This window comes from Protomyctophum parallelum (genome assembly GCF_964188405.1).
Source record: "Protomyctophum parallelum genome assembly, chromosome: 14".
Lineage (NCBI taxonomy): Eukaryota > Metazoa > Chordata > Actinopteri > Myctophiformes > Myctophidae > Protomyctophum > Protomyctophum parallelum.
Window position 1 is genome coordinate 30,096,134 of NC_139709.1, and position 20,671 is coordinate 30,116,804.

Sequence of the window (20,671 nt, forward strand, 5' to 3'; positions counted from 1 at the left end):
GTTGTTTACATGATCATAGGTTTTGTCCGCTCAATAGTCCAATGTGAACCCAGGCATGTTGAGTACACCAACATTTTATGTTATAAATGTTGAGTATGGGTCCCCAGCATGTAGAAACTGATGTTATAAAATATAAATGTTTAGTATGGGTCCCCAGCATGTAGAAACTGCCGGATGCTAACTTGCATATGTTGAGCAATTTTTATAATTGGTTACGTTTTAAGCAGCATACACTACCTGTGCCAAGACTTAAAGTTGCGTTTTTTTATTTATTTTTTCAGATTAAAATAAATAAATCTGCCGGGATGCGCCCACGGTTTTTTATTCTTTCAATTGTCCCCATATCTCTGGCAACTGCACTGTGTTTCTGTTTAACAGGTGGGGGAAAAAGTTTCATCATGCTTTAAGTAGCATGTGATGTGTCAAACTAGGGGGTTTTCATGATGTGGGTTCACAATGGGGCTCTATGGCACGTAGACTACAATAGCTATAAGTGGAAACTAAACGTGAATTTGCGTATAACCGCTCAAGTGATGTTAAGTCAGAGATCAGTTGTTTCGCTATGTATCTTTTTGTATGTGTGTGCGTGTGTGCAACTTTGCATGCGTCTTTTTGGCCCTATCAGCAGTGCTGTGACATTGTCGTATATAGGGCTGAGCCTAGAGACTGGAGCTACTGTGGATTGTATTGCAGGAGAGAGAAAATATATGAGAGGGAGTGACAGTGTAAGGTAGAGACGAGGAGAGACAGACAGACAGACAGACAGGGTCAAGTGGCAGAGAGCAAACAGAGAGTCAGGTGTACTAACAGACAGACAGGCAGTCATTCAGTCAGGTAAATGGATCAGCAGAGATTTATTGTTGATGACACATCGCTCTGTTGAGTCATTCAGTCGGGGGAAGACGCGTGTCTCTGTGTGTGTGGGCGAGAAAGTTTTTGTTGCTACTGTCGACTGTCTTCATGTTGAATGAGGGTCCCACAAACCTGACCCTCCTTCCACCTGACGACATGGAGACCACCCAACCATGCTCTGGTGAGTTCAACTCTCTCACTCTCTCTCTCTCTCTCTCTCTCTCTCTCTCTCTCTCTCTCTCTCTCTCTCTCTCTCTCTCTCTCTCTCTCTCTCTCTCTCTCTCTCTCTCTCTCTCTCTCTCTCTCTCTCTCTCTCTCTCTCTCTCTCTCTCTCTCTCTCTCTCTCTCTCTCTCTCTCTCTCTCTCTCTCTCTCTCTCTCTCTCTCTCTCTCTCTCTCTCTCTCTCTCTCTCTCTGTTAAAGTTCACTGCATGCTTTGCATTCCAGAAATACATTGATGTATCTCCCATTCCCATTTTTGCAGATTTATATATGTGTGTGTGTGCCTGTGCGTGCACGCGAGCACAGCTGCACACGCACGCATCGATGGGTCAGTGTACAGTATGTAAGCTAGGTTATTATTCAGTTGTATTTTCATGCTTGTCATAGTGTGCGTGCATCCGTGCGTGCATGCATGTGTGGGTGTATGAGAGAGAGAGAGACAGAGGGGAGAGAGAGAGAGAGAGAGAGAGAGAGCGAGAGAGACACACAGAGGGAGAGAGAGAGACACACAGAGGGAGAGAGAGAGACAGGGAGAGAGAGTCAGAGAGAGAGAGAGAGAGACAGAGAGAGAGAGAGATAGAAAGTCTCTGTGTTATTAGTCGGCTTATAGAGCTGTGCAGGGGTTAATCACTTATTAATGTAGCTATAAAACCTAGTCCTCGTTGCCACACCTTAACACCCTGCCCCATGCCGTTAGAGGCTGCACAGGTTTTCACAACAACAAATACAACCAAACAAACTCTAATAACTGCCCACCCATGCACCTGTCAGCAGGGAGTGTTGGGCTAGTTTATAGTTTAGTTTAGTTTATTTGCACATGTAAAATAATATCAACAATATGGTAAAATAAAATAAAATAAAATACATAAATCAAATATTTCAAATAGGAAACAAGATTCGTTACATGCATGATGTGCTGGAAGTGCCAAAAAAACCCAAAGGGGCTTATCGAGTGGCCTTCCCATATGGAAGCTACACATTTGAGCTTAAATAATAGAAATGAAGAATAATATTGGTAAACCTAAGGATTGTAAATAATAATAATAATGAAAAAATGAAGATCAATGGATCCTCTGGTGTAATGATTGTGGATTTCGTTATTAAAATGGAATACATTTTGAAAACAGGCTGGGAGTATTTTATGAATTGATTGAAATAAAAAAATGCATATTTGAAGTTTGTTTATATCAAAAATGGGAAGAATTTTCAAAGACTGAAACAGAGGAGTGGAACTGGTGAATTTGCTAGAAAAAGTAATCATTTTGATAAAACGTTTTTGTAATAAAAAAATACAATTAAGATTAGTCATGAAATTACTAGCCCAAACCATGTTACAGTATGAAATATATGGATAAATCATTGTATAATATAAATTAATAAGGATTTTTCTAGACACAAGGTGGCGTATTCTGCGAATGACTCCAATATTCTTACTTATCTTGTTAGAAATAAGGGCTATATGATTTTTCCAGCTGAGTTTCTCATCAATTAGGACTCCAAGAAATTTGGTAACGGTGACCCTTTCTAATATATTGTTATCAATCTGGATATTGGGACGGGTGCATGTGATTGAATGATTATGAGGCATAACCATCATATATGAGCTTTTCTTTGCATTTAGGGATAATTTGTTTGCCTTGAACCAGGTGTCTATTTTGCACAGTTCCTAGTTCATTTCCAATTTTAGACTATGTTCATCTTTACCTGACAAAAAAATATTGGAGTCATCTGCGAAAAAAACAAAAAATGCTTTGGGAGAAGTCAAATATAGATCATTTATATAAATTAGGAACAGTAAGGGACCAAGTATTGATCCCTGGGGAAATCAGTTTGCTATCCGAGGAGATGTTGTTCCATGTTACAAACTGATTTCTTGCCGATAAGTAACTCTGAAACCATGACAAGGATATTCCATTTAGACCATAAAGTGAAAGTTTCTGTAGTAAGATGCTGTGATTGACCGTGTCAAGTGAGAGCCATTGAAGTGGAGTGTTTTTCTCTAAAGGGTATAAAGTAGATTGTTATCGTTAAAGTATTTGATCAAGCGGTTATAAACAAGCCTTTCCAGTACTTTGGAGAAGCAAGGGAGAATGGAAATGGGTCTATAATTGGAAAAGATGGCGGGGTCGTCTGCTTTATATAGTGGAATGACTTTAGCCAATTTAAATTGTTCCGGGAATATACCTGTCGCAAGGGAGCTGTTTAAGATGTGAAGGAGTGGTTTGTAAATATATGGAAGGCATTTCTTCAGAATTTGTGATTTGAGATCATCATAACCAGATGCACATTCTTTAAGTTTATTTATAATATCGGTTAGTTCCTTCTCTGTGATAGGATCAAGTACAAATGGATGAGGGGGACATTTTAGCCCAGAGGTAGACAACGGGGTATTAGGGAACCAATATTGACGAAGAAATTATTAAATTCATTAGCTATTACAGAGGAATCAGAAATAATAGTGTCAGCCATTTTAAATTCGGCTTGAAGATTGGACCTACTATCTTTTTTTATTTATGAGTTCATTAATGATCTTCCAAGTAGATTTCATATCATTCTCTGAATCGGAGAATCTATTATCATAGAATTTTCGTTTGGCTAACCTCAGCAGGTGATTTAATTTATTTCTATATATTGTGTATCGTTTCAGATTTAACGGAGAGGGATTAGTAAGGTAATCGTGATAGAGTTTATGTTTTGTTATTGATCGCTTGAGGCCTGTGGTTAACCAGGCATTATTCTGTTTTCTAACTTTATATGTCTTCCTTTGTAATGGGAAGGCCTCATCAAAATGTTAAAAAAATATACCATGGAAAATATTGTATGCAGTTTGTGTTTCACGTTCGTTTATGACCTCATCCCAATTTACCTTGCATAACTCATCGCTGAACTTCCCAATTCTACCACCATTGAAATTTCGTGAAAGGAATTCTTTGCGGGGGTTAGGATCAACTTTAACGGATTGTGGAACGAGATAGAACACAGGAAGGTGGTCAGATAGGTCGCAGCACAAAACGCCAGGTACCCCAAGAATACTGTCCTGGTTTGTGAAGATGTTATCAATCAATGTTTTACTGATGGGCGTAATTCTAGTAGCCTTGGTTATAAGAGGACGGAAAGATGAGGCATTAATCAATTCAATAAATTGGGATGATTGACTGCCGTGTAGATTTATATTTATGTCACCCATGATGTAACATGTCTTATTCTCATTCATAATCTTGACAAGTGTATTATAAAAACAATCAATAAAGCAATTAGTATTTGAACTTGGAGGTCTGTAGATACATCCCACTATAACCTTTTTTTTAAAGAACGGCTCAATAAGTTCTATAAAAACAGCTTCAGCTTCATCTCCAATCAAAGCTACCAGATCGTTGCGTGGAGAGAATTGAATGCCCTCTTTAATAAAGAGAGACACACCACCTCCGCCTCGCTCAGTTCTATAGCTGGCGTGGTGATTATAATTAGAAATAAAAACATTATGGACCGTGTCTTTGTCCAACCATGTTTCAGTCAATCCAACAACAATACATTTTATGGATAATATGTCAAGATAGTTATTCAGATTAGCATGATTTTTAGGATTATTTAGGCTGCGGATATTTAGATGAAACAAAGAAAAGCAGTTTTCATTGCTAATATTTTTCTCTACACAGATAGACTTTAAAGAGTCCTCTGAGTCCTCTGGCTAGAGGAGTAGGGCGAAGGCTATGCAACGTTCTCCCGGTGGGGGCTCCTCACTGGCAGGTGATTGGTGAATTGGTAGAATACAACAGCAGTGACATGCAAATGTGTGTGGAGAGGAATTAATTGGCAAAAAACTACTTCATTTGGAAGAAAGGGAGGTTTTGCAAACGTTTTTCAAGGCACCTCTAACTGTAAATCTGATTTTCTAAGTTGAGAAAAGAGGACGGGTCTTTTTAACCAAAGATGCCACACTGGTTTCACGTCATTGAGAGCATTTACTGTACACGTTTTAGTTTTGGTCTTGGAAAGCACCTTGTGTCTGTTATTGGTTGTTGCGTCATTGCTTTATGAATGATGAAAACGGCCATTTTGTGTGACATCCACTCACCACTTTGAACTGCTTTTTGTTAAGCAACCATGTCTCATCGTTCTGCTCCCCCATCACATGACTTACTGGCACGCTGTCAACCTGCATCACATTTTGTGTAACAGGGTTTGTTTAGAAATGTCAAACGCAGAACTCCCCCATTGTATCAAACTTCAGTCACAGAGCTGCCTTACTGTAGCACTGTAAGCCCCTCTTTTAAAAAGAAATTCTTAAAATTGCTAAATACAACGCACTAAGTACTAAGTCATAAGTATTGATACAATCGATTATTTGCAAAACAATACAATACAAAGTCATTGTTGCTGTTTACATTTTTCGATATACTTTATATACTATACTAAAATTTAAAAAATGTCTTCTAAATCTATGTCAGTGGTGCTCAATATTTCATGTCAAGGACCCAAGAAATTATATGTAATTGGCCGCCGACCCCCATTTGAAAATATGTTGTTCCAGGAACCTCCCAGAAGCAAAGATTTGAGTTTTAAACGCTCACTCTGAAAGTATATTCAAAGATTTGTGCCGCATTTTCATGATTAAAACCTACAAGACCTACAAGACCTCTAACATAATGCTTAAAACACCAAAAGGGGTTCCCGCCCCAAAATGGGTTCAAATCTAATTTTCACACTTTACAGCGAGTGTGTGAAAGGAAGCCCTGAATGCTAAAATCGGCAAAATAGTACTAGGATGCATGCTTGAAAAAGAAACACACATTTGATTACATCCTACCAGTGATGCCATCACACTTCAGTCATCTGCATTTTTGGTGAGAGAAATCAATCATATCTCATGTCAGATATGTGACACCATATTCAAAGGAGCACACCCAGATCCCAGATAACGTATATGGCTGACCACAGGATTCTAAAATGGGCTGGACATGTAGTAATCTGAGAGGGCTGCGAGTCAGTGCTAGAGCGCTTTCTCCTGTGCCTGGTCACCAAGGTGACAACCTGTCCTACAGTATGTGCCAATCAATCTATTAAAATACTAATAGTTGACCAGACATCCCTCCTTCTTCCCTCAACACCCTCAACTCATCATGTCTTTCCCGAAAATACCCGATCTACAAGGTCACAATGCATCACAGCGTGACACATTGTGGGCTCGTAGATCTGCCATTGTTGCTAAAATGTTTGCCCCAGATAGAGACACTGCCGGGGTTCATGTGGTAATAATCGCATAGCCAACCTTTATTTTCCCTAGGTGAGTGATAAGAGGATAGAGAGGATGATTCTTTATTCTTCATATCAGCCTCAGGGCTGATAATAACAGCAGTAGCTGTATTGACCAGTCAGAGCCAGTGTTGCCAACTCTCGTGAGAGAAATAAGCCAACCCACCTTCACAAACAAGCCAAAAACAAGACAACTCTTGAAATAAATCAAATCTCCCATTGAAAAACAAGCCCAATAATATGGCCATATAATCCTAATAAAAAAGATGCATTTATCATTATAAATACTATGTAATATATGTATGTCTATAATAATGAATGTTTTGCTCATTGCTTGCGCAAGCAGAGCGCGCAAGTAATAGTTTCGCCCAGTCTCTTTCACCGTGACAGCCAACCCGCCATTTGATGTGTATGCAAAAAAACATCTGTGCCTGTTTTGCTGGGACCAGATTACACAAATGACCATATTTCTTACGTCATCATTGAGAGCTAGTCATACGTATACTATATACATAATCAGTAAAAATAAAATAGCAAATTGTGCCTGATCTGCTGGGACCAGAGTATGTGGTGTGTATATGTATGACTAGCTCTCAATGATGACGTAAGAAATATGGTCATTTGTGTAATCTGGTCCCAGCAAACCAGGCACAGATTTGCTGTTTTTCTTGCATAAACATAAAATGGCGGGTTGGCTGTCACGTACAGATTACGGAAGTATTTTAGATCATGTATATTTTAACAAATGTGAAAGTATTATTACAGAAATTGAAGTTAGAGACACATATTACTCTGATCATGATTTAGTATTAATATCACTATAGTCCAAGATGAAATACATTTAAAACAATTGACAATTTACAATAAGTAATACAATAATTATACTGTATAATATATTTTAATTCAGTTTATATACATTCTTTTTCATCACATATCAATGTGATGAAATAGATAGAAACTTGAACCATACTTAATAATTCTAGGTGTTTACATGCATAAAGTAGATAGGTAGCAAATAGTTACACCTAATAATTAGACATTTCAAACGTTCCTTCACAGAGATATTGAGATTCCACCGTTTACTGAATAATTATACTGTATAACATATTTTAATTCAGTTTATATACCTTATTTTTTTCATCACATATCAATGATTTATTTTTCTTTAAAAAACTAAAAAGGGATCCAGAATATATCTACATCGATAAAACTGTATTTCTTATATAGATAGAAAATTGAACCATACTTAATAATACTAGGTGTTTATATGCATAAAGTAGGTAGGTAGCAAATAGTTACACCTAATGATTATACATTTCAAACGTTCCTTCACAGAGATACTGAGATTTAACAGTTTACAGCGGTCAAAAGTACTTGCGCACTCTGCTTGCGCACTAGTTGGCCATTTATGGCCTACTAGTGTGCAACAAGCAAGTATGCACTCGACAGAGTGCAGTTCTAGTTTATTATACTATTACACACTTTAGCCCTAGGGCTAAATAAGTAGAGACACCACCTGTCACCTGTCTAGGAAAGACAAACATTAATCGTTTATATAGGCTCAAAAACTTTAATACAGCGTATAAGCAAAAGTGTCACGTGCACAGCTACAATACAATCTATTGGGCTTCATGTATCTTTCTACCGCTGTAAGGTCTCAGGTTCCTAGCAGGAATACAAAAAGGACAGGCATAGAGTGACACTGATGAAGGCTGGATAGCCGAAACGTCGTCTGTCTGTGATGTAGACAATAACAAAAATAAAATAATTACCGTAGATTTCGCAACAGAAGTCAGAGCGCGTTCACAAGAGAAGTCATAGTGTGACACTGCACATTTTGACTCGTACTAGGGGTAAAATAAGTCCAATTGAAGCTCACTCCTTGTCCCCCAAGTGCTGTGGGGATCTTTAACATCGTGATTTCACTTTGTTAGAACATTATTGCGACCTACGGTCGCAGATTACTATGAAAACCTGCAAAACCTGTCAGTCCGTCCGTCGATCCCTCACGCCTCCATTTATGGTTGTAAGACCACGTCACGCCACCATATATGGTCGTCAGTCCTTCACTCCTTGCGACACGCTCCATATATGAAGAACACAACACTGACCTCATCAAACCCTGGATAGCCATACATGGAGAAGACTGGATCATCACCTAGATCTGCGTATATGGAGCCAGTCTTTTGGATTTTCCCTCTGTTTGTCTTGTTCTGTTGTCTACTACCAGTAAGACGCCCTGAGGGCGAGAAGCGACCTCGCGCTGAAACAACAGAGCTTCTTAATGCGGCACAGTTAAGAAGCAGGAGTTAAACTATTCATCTGGTATCCGTGAGGTCAGATGTAGAGTTGCTGGCCGGCTCCTCCATATATGCAGATCTAGGTTATCATCCAGTCTTCTCCATGACACGTGCCATATATGGAGTGTGTCTTGAGTGTACAGGGTTTGATGAGGTCAAATCAACATATGGAATGTCAGAACAGGTCAGCTCCATACATGGAGATCTAAGGGTTTGACGAGGTCAGATCAACATAAGGAATTCATTTCTGTACAGGGTTTGATGAGGTCAGATCAACATATGGAATTAACTCTGTTTTTGGCCATATATGGAGCGTGTCATGAATCGTGGTGGACGCGAGATGCAGGTTTTCATAGACCTATAGTCGCAATAACTCCCGTTGTTATTATCACTGTAACTATCATCAACATCTGTTGTTGTTGTCTGTCTGTCTGTCTGTCTGTCCAACTGTCCCTTTTAACAGATGAGAGCAACAGAGAGTCTAGTCCTTTCATCGACGATGACAGAGGACACTACTACGATGGCAAAAACATGGCCTTGTTTGAGGTAAGGCTCTGACTCCGTAGTATGACGGCAACGCTTGACGACGAGAGCTGAAGCCCATGGGTCGTTAACACGTCCGACGTACGCGGACAAACGTGTCTGTGGCGACGACTTGGTCTTGCCTGTGGGAAATCTTCGATTTTCTTCTTTAGAAAAAAAGCTTTCGCACACCTAAGAGATAAGGCATATGAACAACAGGCGCGTAGGCCTTCTGAAGACGGTATTTTTAGTTTCTCTAATAACAACCTAAAACATGATCCGTGGCTGGAAAAAAAAACAAAGTTGTCCTTTACACAATCATTCCCGGGATTCCTTAAAAAATAGGAGCTCTGGGGTGCCGGAAAAGAATATTCTTCTCTCGCCCAATGCATCCCTCGATTGCATTCCCTATGATGTATGTTTTTGGTGTACAAATGCATGTACATTTGTGTGTGTGTGTGTGTGTGTGTGTGTGTGTGTGTGTGTGTGTGTGTGTGTGTGTGTGTGTGTGTGTGTGTGTGAGACTGTGCGTGCGTGCGTGCATTATTGTGATGTATTTACTAATCCATCCCTCCATGCATTCTTCTTGTAGGAGGAGATTGACAGTAATCCCATGGTAGCGTCTCTTCTCAATAAGTTGGCCAACTACACCAACCTTCCCCCAAGCTTCAGGGACCGTGAGGAAGCAGACAACACTGTCAAGGTATGGTGTCATCTTTTTATTTGACTAGTGGGGACGATGATGAATGTGTGGGTTTTAACCACTTTGAATTGGCGCCCCTATTTCGGGCATGGTGAACATTCACAAATATAGTTATTTGGGACCCCCATCTATAAATATGTGCTTCTAGGGACCCCCTAGAAGCTAATATTTGAGCTAAAGTTTAAAAGAATGGTTTAAGTGGTTTAACACGCGTTAAACCACTTAAACCATTCTTTTAAACCTCAGGTCTAAATGGGGTTGAGTGGAGTCGCTAAGTTACTGCATCTGCACACCGGTCTCCTTGTTGAAGACCAGGAAGTAATTAGACATTCAGTCATTGTGTGGCCAGTGAAGAAGATATGGAGCAACACTTTTCACATGATAAACAAGTGATATATTGAGGCTGTGAGAGCTGTGCGTTATTACTTAAGTGAGGGCGAGAGGAGGCCAGAGAGAGGGAGAGAGAGAGAGAGAGAGAGATGAGAGACAGAGGGAGCTCCACAGTTCTCTTAATCGAGGAACCATGTAAGAAGAGAGAGCAAACACTGGTTGTCATCATGAGTCATAAAACGCCGAAAAAGGTAAGTAACACATGGTTCGGATCAATTGTTGTTGCTTTCTTTGAGTTTGTGTCTGAGGTTTGAGACAGGCCATTGTAACTAGAATGCTGTAGAGTGCTGCAGACCTCCACCAAGGCCATAAGAATCTCTCCGGTTTGTCCATTTGAATTTTCTATTGATTGATTGATTGATTGATTGAATACTTCATTAGTCAGAGATGTAAACGGTACAGACAAACACATTGGGCTCTATTTTCGTCCATGCTAAACCCCTTATCCCCCCCCCCCCTAAAGTTCAAAATGTACTTAAAGTACTAAAAGTAAAAGTACTCATATTGCAATATATATTTTGATTATATAGCCGATATTATAGCCGATCTACAAGTTCACAATGCGTCACATCGCAACGCATTGTGAACGTATAGATCGGCTATTTTCAAATGGCTGAAATGTATCCAGGACTGACATGTTTTCTAATCAAAATCTAAATCTACAAAGTAACTAGTAACTAAAGTTTTCAAATAAATGTAGTGGAGTAAAAGTGCAAAGTTTGCCTCTGAGATGTAGTGAAGTAAAAGTACTGGAAATTGGAAATATTCAAGTAAAGTACAAATGCCTCAAAATTATACTTAAGTACAGGACTTAAATCTACTTACATGTAGTTACTTTTCACCACTGCTCGTGGATATAAACTAGCATATCCCAGGGGCAGGTCAGAGGTCATCCAGAAGCAGGAAGAAGAGACATTATTCAGCTAAATCAGGAACAGTACCAGGAACTGCTAAACCACATAGATGCACTTTATACCTTGTACTTTGTTTCTTGTATGTTTGGTTGTATGTTTGGTTTTTATGCCTTGGCTCGTAATTTAGTTTTTATGTTTTGTGTGGGAATTGCGGTTGAAGTTTAGCATCTTTGATAATTCCGGTGTATTTATGTTGCATTTGTTTGTAATATTCATGAATATGCTTGTCCCGTACGTCGAAATGAACAGATAAAGTAAAGTAAAGTGACTCTGGTAACTCAAGCTTATCGTAACGGGAAACCAGCCTGACCAGACCTCACCCAGACTTCCAGATTACCGTTAAGCATGGTCGTGTTTTTCCGACGTGTTTCCCCGGAAACACGATATTGATATTTAGTTGATATTTAGTCGACTAAGACTAAACAATTTCAGAAGATTAAATAGGACTAAGACTAAATGTTGTGTTATTCAAAAGACTAAGACTAAGGTCACATTCCCACCTAATACTTCGGTAGACTCAATGCGAATGGTCGGAGAAATTGGGATTCTTGCATATTTAATTCGCTGCAGTTTGCCTTCACACTGCGCTGTATAACCGCAGCAATTGGAAACGCAGAAGGGACCTTCCTTATCAATGTGTTCCATTCATAAACTATAGCCTACACAGTGAAATCTATGGTGTTAAAATTATACTCATAACGTGCATGTGTCGTGCCGTCTGGGACTGGACCCCCCCCCCCCCCTCTCTCTCTCACGCTCTCACTATACGCACGCAGCCACACACTGTTCTTTAGGGCATGGAGGCACAGCGCGGAGCGCACTGAGAACAGACAGCAGCACAAAATGTTTACAAGTTTATCGAGATGAAAGTCCCTACTCCCCAGTCCCGACTCCCCACACAGTGACAGCACTCCATGTTTACGCACAGACAGACAGACTACAGAATATTCTGTAGGCTACACTGCAGTGATTTTATGTGTTTCCTTAAGCAATTGATAAATGTACTCGTCCTCATTTCGACCAGGGTTTCGGTCTCATTCAACCACATCTATCCACGGTAACGGGACATCTTTGCGCTGCGTAAAATATGCCTTCTCCGTCTCCAACTGTGTTTAGCTCCTGACCCGCCACATTGTTTGCTTAATTTCCTTCATTTGCTGCGGAATGCATTCCCACCTGCACCGAATCGTAATCAAGTGCGATTGGAAGCGAAGCGAAACCCCCGTTTTTGTTCTGAGTACAATGCGGTTCTTTGATGCGCATCAGGATTCGAATGATGCTTCACACCTGCCAAATGAAGCACACTTTCCGACAATGTGCAGCAGGATTCGTTTTAATCGCAGTAAAGCTTTCTGGTGTGAAGGTCACCTAAGTCAAACTATTCTGAAAAGATTGACACTGCAACAGAGAGAACTTCAAAGCAGAGTTCCAATTGGACCATGTTATAAATAGAAAGAAGAGTAGCCAAAAGAATGAAACTGTATCCCAACATTGTGTTCTCTCCAACCGCCCAGCTGACACTACCACTAACTAATACCTTTGAGCAGGGGTGGGAAAAAGTTAAGTAACAATACTGTAATATAGAAATACTCTGTTACAAGTAAAAGTCCAGAATTCTAAATGTGGTTGCATAAAAGTACAAAGGTATTGGCATCAAAATGTACTTAAAGTACCAAAAGTTAAAAGTAGTCATTGTGCAGAATGTCTCTTCAAGTTTTAAAATGTCTATAAATATTTTGAAAATAGACGATCTAGCTTGTAGATCGGCTATTTTCAAATGGCCGAATACTGGTTACTACTGTATGTTTTGTAATAATAATAATAATCAAAAACTCCAAAGTAACTACCACAGTAACTAAAGTTTTCAAATAACTCTAGTGGAGTAAAAGTACAATATTTGCTTCTGAGATGTAGTGGAGTAGAAGTAAAAGTACTGGAAATCGGAAATACTCGAGTAAAGTACAAATACCTCAAAGAAAGAGGAAGGAAGGCGCTGGAGCAACTCAGACAGTTTTAAGCCCTTGTTAATTCACAGGGTGCAAGTAAAAATTGACATCTTCGTCACATCTTCGTCGGGGCAAAGATGTGACCGATACGTCGAAACGTTGTCAATCTTTACTTTGCACCCTGTGAATTCAAAAGGGCTTAAACTGTCTGAGTTGCTCCAGTCAGTGCCTTCCTTCCTCTTGCTACCTGTCCTGCCTCTGAGATGCACCAGATTGGCTTGAGATACGGTGGAACTCCCTTCTACCTCAAAATTGTACTTTTTAAGTACAGCACTTAAGCAAATGTACTTTCCACCACCGCCTATGTGTGCAATGCTCTGAGACAGGGCGTGCACATTGAGAATCTCATCACATTTGTTTTCAACACAAATCAATACAATACAATATATCAATTAATTTTTCATTGACTTGTTTATGGAGCTGCTTCATGATATCATATCTGTGTGTTTCCTCTCCCCAGCGTCCCCAGATGGGTACGTTCATCGGGGTGTACCTGCCGTGCATGCAGAACATCCTGGGGGTGATCCTGTTCCTGCGTCTCCCCTGGATCGTGGGCACGGCGGGCATCATGGGCTCGCTCGCCATCGTCCTCCTGTGCTGCGCCTGCGTGAGTGCCAGTGGTGTGCACAGATTAGACACTAGGGGGTGCTAGAGCACCCCCTGCCCCTTTTCCCTCTGGACAAAATAATGTGCCCTTTTGAAAAAATAAAAATAAAAATAATAATATATATTTATTTATTTTACAGTGTACACTGTTACAGTATGCGGACCATGGTGACATTGATCAATTCTTGATAACAAGCTTCTAATATATTATTTAGGCCCCAAAATCTATACATCTCACACTATTATGGCAACCGGCCGGGTCCACGCGATGCACAAGGTGCCCTTTTTTTTCACTTGAGCACCTGCCCCTCTAAATGTCTGTGCACGACACTGAGTACCTCCTGAGCACAGACATCAGCCCTCCTACAACCCGTGGCCGTGGAAATCAAACGGAAATGACCATAATAACACCCCTACTATACATGGTGGCATGTTTTTGGGTGGCATTTTAGCTGCACCGCCACCTTCCTATACAAACCCATTATAACTTAAAACTCAATTTTAACCATGATAGATTAATTGAAAACAGAAAAAACAAGAACAATATGCCCGCACGCACGCACACACACACACACACACACACACACACACACACACACACACACACACACACACCAAACACTCTCGTTATATCCATTGTTTAATGAAATTAATGACTTTTCCTTGTGTAGACCATGTTAACGGCCATATCCATGAGCGCCATAGCAACCAATGGAGTTGTGCCAGGTATGTTTTGATTACACACTAATGCATTAATGCTAAATAGTTTTGGACTGCCAACTTCCTTTTTACCACGACCACGTTTAGTGGTCGTGGTGTTATTTATTTATTTATTTTCATTTGAAGGGGGAGGTGACAAACTGTCATATTAAGCCTACACACTAACAGTCATCTTTTACTTTCTCTAATAACAATAAAAAAAATGAACTTTGGTTGAAAAAACAAACAAAGTTTTCCTTTAAAATAAGAATTGAATACATTAAATGACAATACGAGGCAATTGAAAAACAGTTGCCTTGGTTTTTGTCCAAACAAGAAACCGCCACCAAAATTGGGGTTTTAAATGACCATCCTGGGTTTTTGGTTGTTGTAGCCCATTGACTACTAATCTTACATGGTAATTATAATACATTACATTACTGTTGAGCATTATACATTTGATTGGTTTTGGTACTTCTGGGGGGAAAAATACGTTAAAATGTGTTCATTCATCCTTTTGTAAATTACTAGTAGGATTTTACTGTGTATGATTTAATAGATGACATTCATTGAGGTGTAATGCATCTATTTGGCTGTTATTAATATATTGTCCCTGGAATCTGGACATATAGGAAAAAAACAGTTTACCTGTAAAGGATGGGGGACATGTTTACATGTCAAGGAATCCTTGCTGGAGTTTTCAAACACGGCCCATGTTCTCCCTAGCTGGTGGCTCCTACTACATGATCTCCAGATCTTTGGGTCCAGAGTTTGGAGGAGCAGTGGGTCTCTGTTTCTACCTCGGGACCACCTTCGCTGGATCCATGTACATCCTGGGCACCATAGAGATATTACTGGTATGTTAAAGGGTGAGGTCGCTTCTTGCCCTCAGGGCGTCTTACTGCTAATAATAATAATAATGATAATAGTATTTATAAAGCACTTCATCAAAACAAAGGTAGAGGGTCTCATCTCTTTAGAAAGAGTGTCAGGCTAGCTTTACATAAAACTGAAGAACAAATAAAATGATATACCGGTATTGTCTATCTATCATGTCCTTCTATAATTTCATGAAAATGTCTGCGTGTGAGTGAGTGTGTGTCCTGTGTATCTTGAGAAGCGCATGAACTATTGTCCTCAAACTACGGGTGCGTAATCACAGAGCGATATGTTCCCTCTGGTTTGTCCCGGAAGTCAGTTGGATTGGTGGTTGTCCAAGAAATATTGAAACATTTCCCCACACAGCCACTGAAGAACATGTGAAAATAAATACTAAAAGAAAAGAGTAGTTCCAATTCTTCGAAGGCTGCGAAGAGGGGCACAACCACGGGCGGGACTTGACAAATGGTGAATTCCTAATGTCAGTAATTCTTTCCGAATTTCTTTGAAAATCAGTTCTTGTCGGCAATCGACACTGTCATGCTATGGAGTATAAATTATGCTTCACTCTCTTGCGTTGGTATTAATTCTTCTTCCTCCCCTCTCTCTCTCTCTCTCTCTCTCTCTCTCTTTCTCTCTCTCTCTCTATCTCTCTCTGTCTCTCTCCGTTTCCGCTCTCCACGTAGACGTACATCGTTCCTACGGCGGCCATATTCGAGGCGGAGAAGAAGGAAGACGAGAACATGGCGATGCTCAACAACATGCGCGTCTACGGCACCTGCTGCCTGGCTCTCATGGCTCTGGTGGTGTTCATCGGGGTGAAGTGAGTACGCGCGCACATGCACCCAAGCATGTACGTACACACGCGCACATGCACACACGCACACACACACACACAGTGTCCTAATCCTTGTCCTCCTCCACAGGTATGTGAACAAGCTCGCCCTGGTGTTTCTGTCCTGCGTGGTGCTGTCCATCATGGCCATCTACGCCGGCGTCATCAAGACGGCCATCGAGCCGCCCAACTTCCCGTGAGTCCAACGACACACAGTACACAACCTGCCCGTGGTGGAAAGTACATTTACTTAAGTACTGCAGGTATTTGTACTTTACTTGAGTATTGTTCCACTACTTTTACTTCTACTCCACTACATCTCAGAGGCAAATGTTGTACTTTTACTCCACTGCATTTATTTGAAAACTTTAGTTGCTAGTTACTTTGATTGCAAGACATGCATTAACCACTTCAGTCCTATATACCGGTACATTTGAAATGTGACACATTGTGAGCTTGTAGATCTGCTATTTTTAAAAGATGTTTAAACATGTGAAAAGTTGAACTGAGACAATGAGTACGTTCTACTATTAAGTGCATTTTGATACCAATACCTTTACTCAAGTAGATTTTGAATCCCGGGCTTTTACTTGTAACGGAGTATTTCTATATTGCAGTATTGATACTTTTACTTAAGTAAAACATTTGAGTACCTTTTCCACCGCCGGCTATTATCAAACATCCGCCCTTCCTTCTTTGCAGCATCTGTCTGTTGGGGAACCGCTCTCTCAAGAACCAGGACTTTGGGAAGTGCCTCAAGGTGGAGGTCGGGGCGAACAACCAGACTCTCACCACCGACCTATGGGCTCAGTTCTGCCACGACAGGCACCTCAACAGCAGCTGTGACCCCTACTTCCAGTCCAATAACGTCAGCGAGATCCAGGGCATACCTGGCCTACTGAGTGGGGTCATTAGAGGTCTGTCTGTCTGTCTGTCTGCCTGACATTATTGATCACAATCTGCTGCTTGACAAACTTTCATGTTATGGTTTTACTTTTACCTTATCTGCACTACGTTGGATAAAAGGCTATTCATCCAGCAGATCACAGAGAGTATACTACAATGGGAGTCTCTCAGACACTAAACATGTTCACTGTGGAATTCCACAAGGAAGTTGCTTAGGTCCTTTTGTTGTTCACTTTATTTACAAATGACATATGCCACTGGTCTTAGACAGGGCCAATATAGCCATGAATTCTGACGACACTACTTTGTATATGTCTGCTACTAATGTGGAAGATCTGTCTGTAGCTCTTAACAAGGAACTACAATACATATCAGAGTGGGTGGTGAACAATAGGATGGTCCTGAACATCTCAAAGACTAAATATAATATATGTATTTAGTCTTTATAAGTATACGTATTTGGATCACAGCATATACAGTATTATGCTCAAGTCAAAACCCAAACTGAATTTGAATCTGAGAGATTTTTGCAATTGAGCAGGTAGATGAAACAAAACTACTTGGGGTTACATTAGACAGTCATCTAACATGACGGAAAAAATGGGGGGGGGGGGGGGGGTTGTCCATGATTAGGAGATGTGCTGAGTTTTTAACTCCAACATTCCTGTCCAGGTCATCCAGGCACTAGTGAAATTAAGAAAACCTTATATTTTTAAAACATCAATACAGCCTCATAAAAGTTGGTGTTGTAACTTTATATATTGTCAATTACTTCCATGAGAGGTGGAGTTAGTTGCTTTAGCAGACATTTTGAGGGTCCAATGGAGTTAAGAGGTTTTTACTACTTTCCATTGGTTCGATATTTTCGAAACAACACACAGATGTAAAGGGTGTTCAATAACACTGATTTATGCCACAAAAAAAAATCAAAACCCATAAAGGTTGAGTTATGAGGTTTCCTCCCGACATCAACGATATACAGCTTTTGACCCCACATGTCTCAATATTTGCCATTGACAATGAAAGGAGAAATTAGGTCAAATGTCCACCAAATAATGGCATCAATTTGTGGCAACAAGCATTCTGATTGGCCAGTATGAGATGATGCATGATGATGTACGATGAGATGAGAGCGCCCCTCACTACTCACTTTTTTGTTTGTTTTGATTTTTGAGTGGTACTATCCCCTAATCCCCCTTTATCTCTTTCCATGGGGCAATCTATGTTATTTTATCTGTTGCTGTTGGTTAGTCATGGCTGCCAGTTCCCACCTGACATTGTGTGCTAGTCCAGACCGTTCCAGACCGTACTGATTAACAGCTAGTTTACGTAACGTCTTCAGACTAGGACTTAAATCTAAGATGTACAGGTCATCAGGATTGCTGCCTGCTCCAAAGAGAACGATACGGTCTCCCACCATGCAGCAACACATCCTAAATGTGGAAGTCGGGCCTTCCCCCTTGGGCTCAACCTTCGTACAGGAGTTGATTTCTGGGTTGAATTTCCACAGACCACTTACATTCTTGGCAAAAATGTGGCCACCAAATATGTACAGCTCTCCATTGTAGAAAATGGCTGAATGACCAGAGTGTCTTTCAAGAATCTGTACTGAAGGCATCAGCCAGTGGTTGATCTTTGTGTCGAACACTCTGATGTCTGTTGTCGTTAATCCCCCAACTACAAACATCTTTGTCCCGATATGGTGGCAGAGTGACTTGATGAACCAGGCGGTGGTGTGCCACTGGTGTTAATTAAAGTCCAGACCATTGTGACTGTGTCCATCTTGTAGATATCAGAGGTTAATTTGTATCCGAACATTCGTGGGAACTGCCCCCCCGTGGATGTACATGACCTTCCCCAGGACACATGCTGAGTGGTCGCACCTCGCCGCTGGAACAGTACCAGAAACCTTGGGCTTGAACCATCTGTGGGTGTCGACATTAAAGGCATAAAGCACGTTGCACCACTTCGTTGTTTTGACAGCATAACCTCCCCAGATGTAGACGGTATATTCTATCAGCACAGCCGTGTACCTCCGGCGACTGGAGGGAACCTCGAGAAGACGTTCTCCTCTCGGGGACAATTTTGTCCAGCGCAAAGACACCGTGTTGAAGAGTGTCATCACTGTCGTCGCTGTCCTCTCCTCCAAAGGAGTACACCTCGTGCTCGACTGTGACAGCAGCTTGGTATCTTCTCTTCGGACCTCCGTTCAGATGTACCGTCCAACGAAACATTTCACACACCCCTTCCAGTCAACGTTTCTTAATAGTCTTCAGGGGGGTTTTGCCTCTTTGACAATGCATTTTAAAGGACAGATTACATGGTTGTGATGTCATTGTGGGATGATGTATATAAGTGGTCATGTGTTCCTTATGCTTTTGTTAATCAGCACTATGACATCACTATCATGATGTCATCTCCATATTTGGACATAGTAGGCCTCATTCACACAGCTGTTTGTACATTACCTAGTGTAGAGTTTAGTGTATTATATACACCGATAAAGTCTGACGTGCGATTGATGAACACTACTGCAGATTTGTGAATACTTCCCTCTACAGTACACCAAATCTCTTCACCGAAAATAGCTGCTGTGACGCATTGTGAGCTTTTAGATCTGCTATTTTCAGATAATCTCCCTTCAGAATATGGATGCTAGGCTAGTGGTTAATGTAAAAAAAATATTTGGTCCCTCCCTTTTCAATTTACAATGTACATATGCATTTAGCAGACGCTCTTAAAGGGACACTTTAACTCAATGTTAATAGTATTTGTTGTAGATAACAGTTGCACAATTTTAAATTTGCACCCTATGGCCAGAAAAATATTGAAGTTGTATTGTGTTTGACTATAGAGTTTGACTGGATAGCTGAATTCCTACAATGACCATAATGCTCCAATTTTGGTCATGAACATGGCGTTGTGGCTAAAATGTCAAAACAACGTGTGTCCTAAACATCATTAAAATAAGATCTGGTTGCATAAGGGGTGAAGTGGCCCTTTAACTCATAACCTAGTACCAACGCTAAAACATTTCAGGTGACTAAATGACTAAATGGAATTTCTTTATTCAAAAGACTATGACTAAAAACAAAACAAAAATGCTGTCAAAATGAACACTATGACGCATGCGATGGCGAAGAGGATTTTATCCTGTGCCAGAAACAATTTCTATCCATTTCAATACATTTCAATTTCAATAAATATCAATGTGACGTGTCTCCTGTGCAGATAACCTGTGGGGGGACTATGGTCCGGCCGGTATACTGGTGGAGAAGAAAAGTCAGCCGTCTGTGCCACCGGCCCAGGAGAACTCCCGCGACATGGACTACCCGTATGTGTTCAACGACATTGGAACCTACTTCACGCTACTGGTGGGGATATACTTCCCCTCTGTCACGGGTATAGAACTTCTAAGTCTGTTCTTGTTCCATGAAAGTGTTTGAAAGTTATTCTATTTAAAAAATGTAGACCCGAGGAACGCATCTGTGTTAGCCTGATTATTAGACTCTGAAGCTCCACTCAGAGAGTGGGCGGGGTCTATGGACTGGATCCAGGCCACATCTGTGTCGCCTCATAGCGTTG

The 20,671-nt window shown here is 40.6% G+C and overlaps 1 protein-coding gene across 2 annotated transcripts in view; it reads left to right on the forward strand.

The window, feature by feature from the left end:
- Window positions 1–20,671, forward strand: part of LOC310870929 (solute carrier family 12 member 7-like) — a 52,242-nt gene that overhangs the window by 8,900 nt on the left and 22,671 nt on the right. For both annotated transcript variants that reach the window (XM_083782307.1, XM_083782308.1), the window contains exons 2-10: window positions 9,090–9,172; window positions 9,741–9,851; window positions 13,622–13,768; window positions 14,439–14,493; window positions 15,193–15,323; window positions 16,032–16,168; window positions 16,272–16,376; window positions 16,883–17,097; window positions 20,318–20,488. In XM_083782307.1, coding sequence (XP_083638433.1) covers window positions 9,158–9,172; window positions 9,741–9,851; window positions 13,622–13,768; window positions 14,439–14,493; window positions 15,193–15,323; window positions 16,032–16,168; window positions 16,272–16,376; window positions 16,883–17,097; window positions 20,318–20,488 — 1,087 coding nt within the window. In that variant the 5' untranslated portion in view covers window positions 9,090–9,157. The remainder of the gene's footprint in view (window positions 1–9,089; window positions 9,173–9,740; window positions 9,852–13,621; window positions 13,769–14,438; window positions 14,494–15,192; window positions 15,324–16,031; window positions 16,169–16,271; window positions 16,377–16,882; window positions 17,098–20,317; window positions 20,489–20,671) is intronic.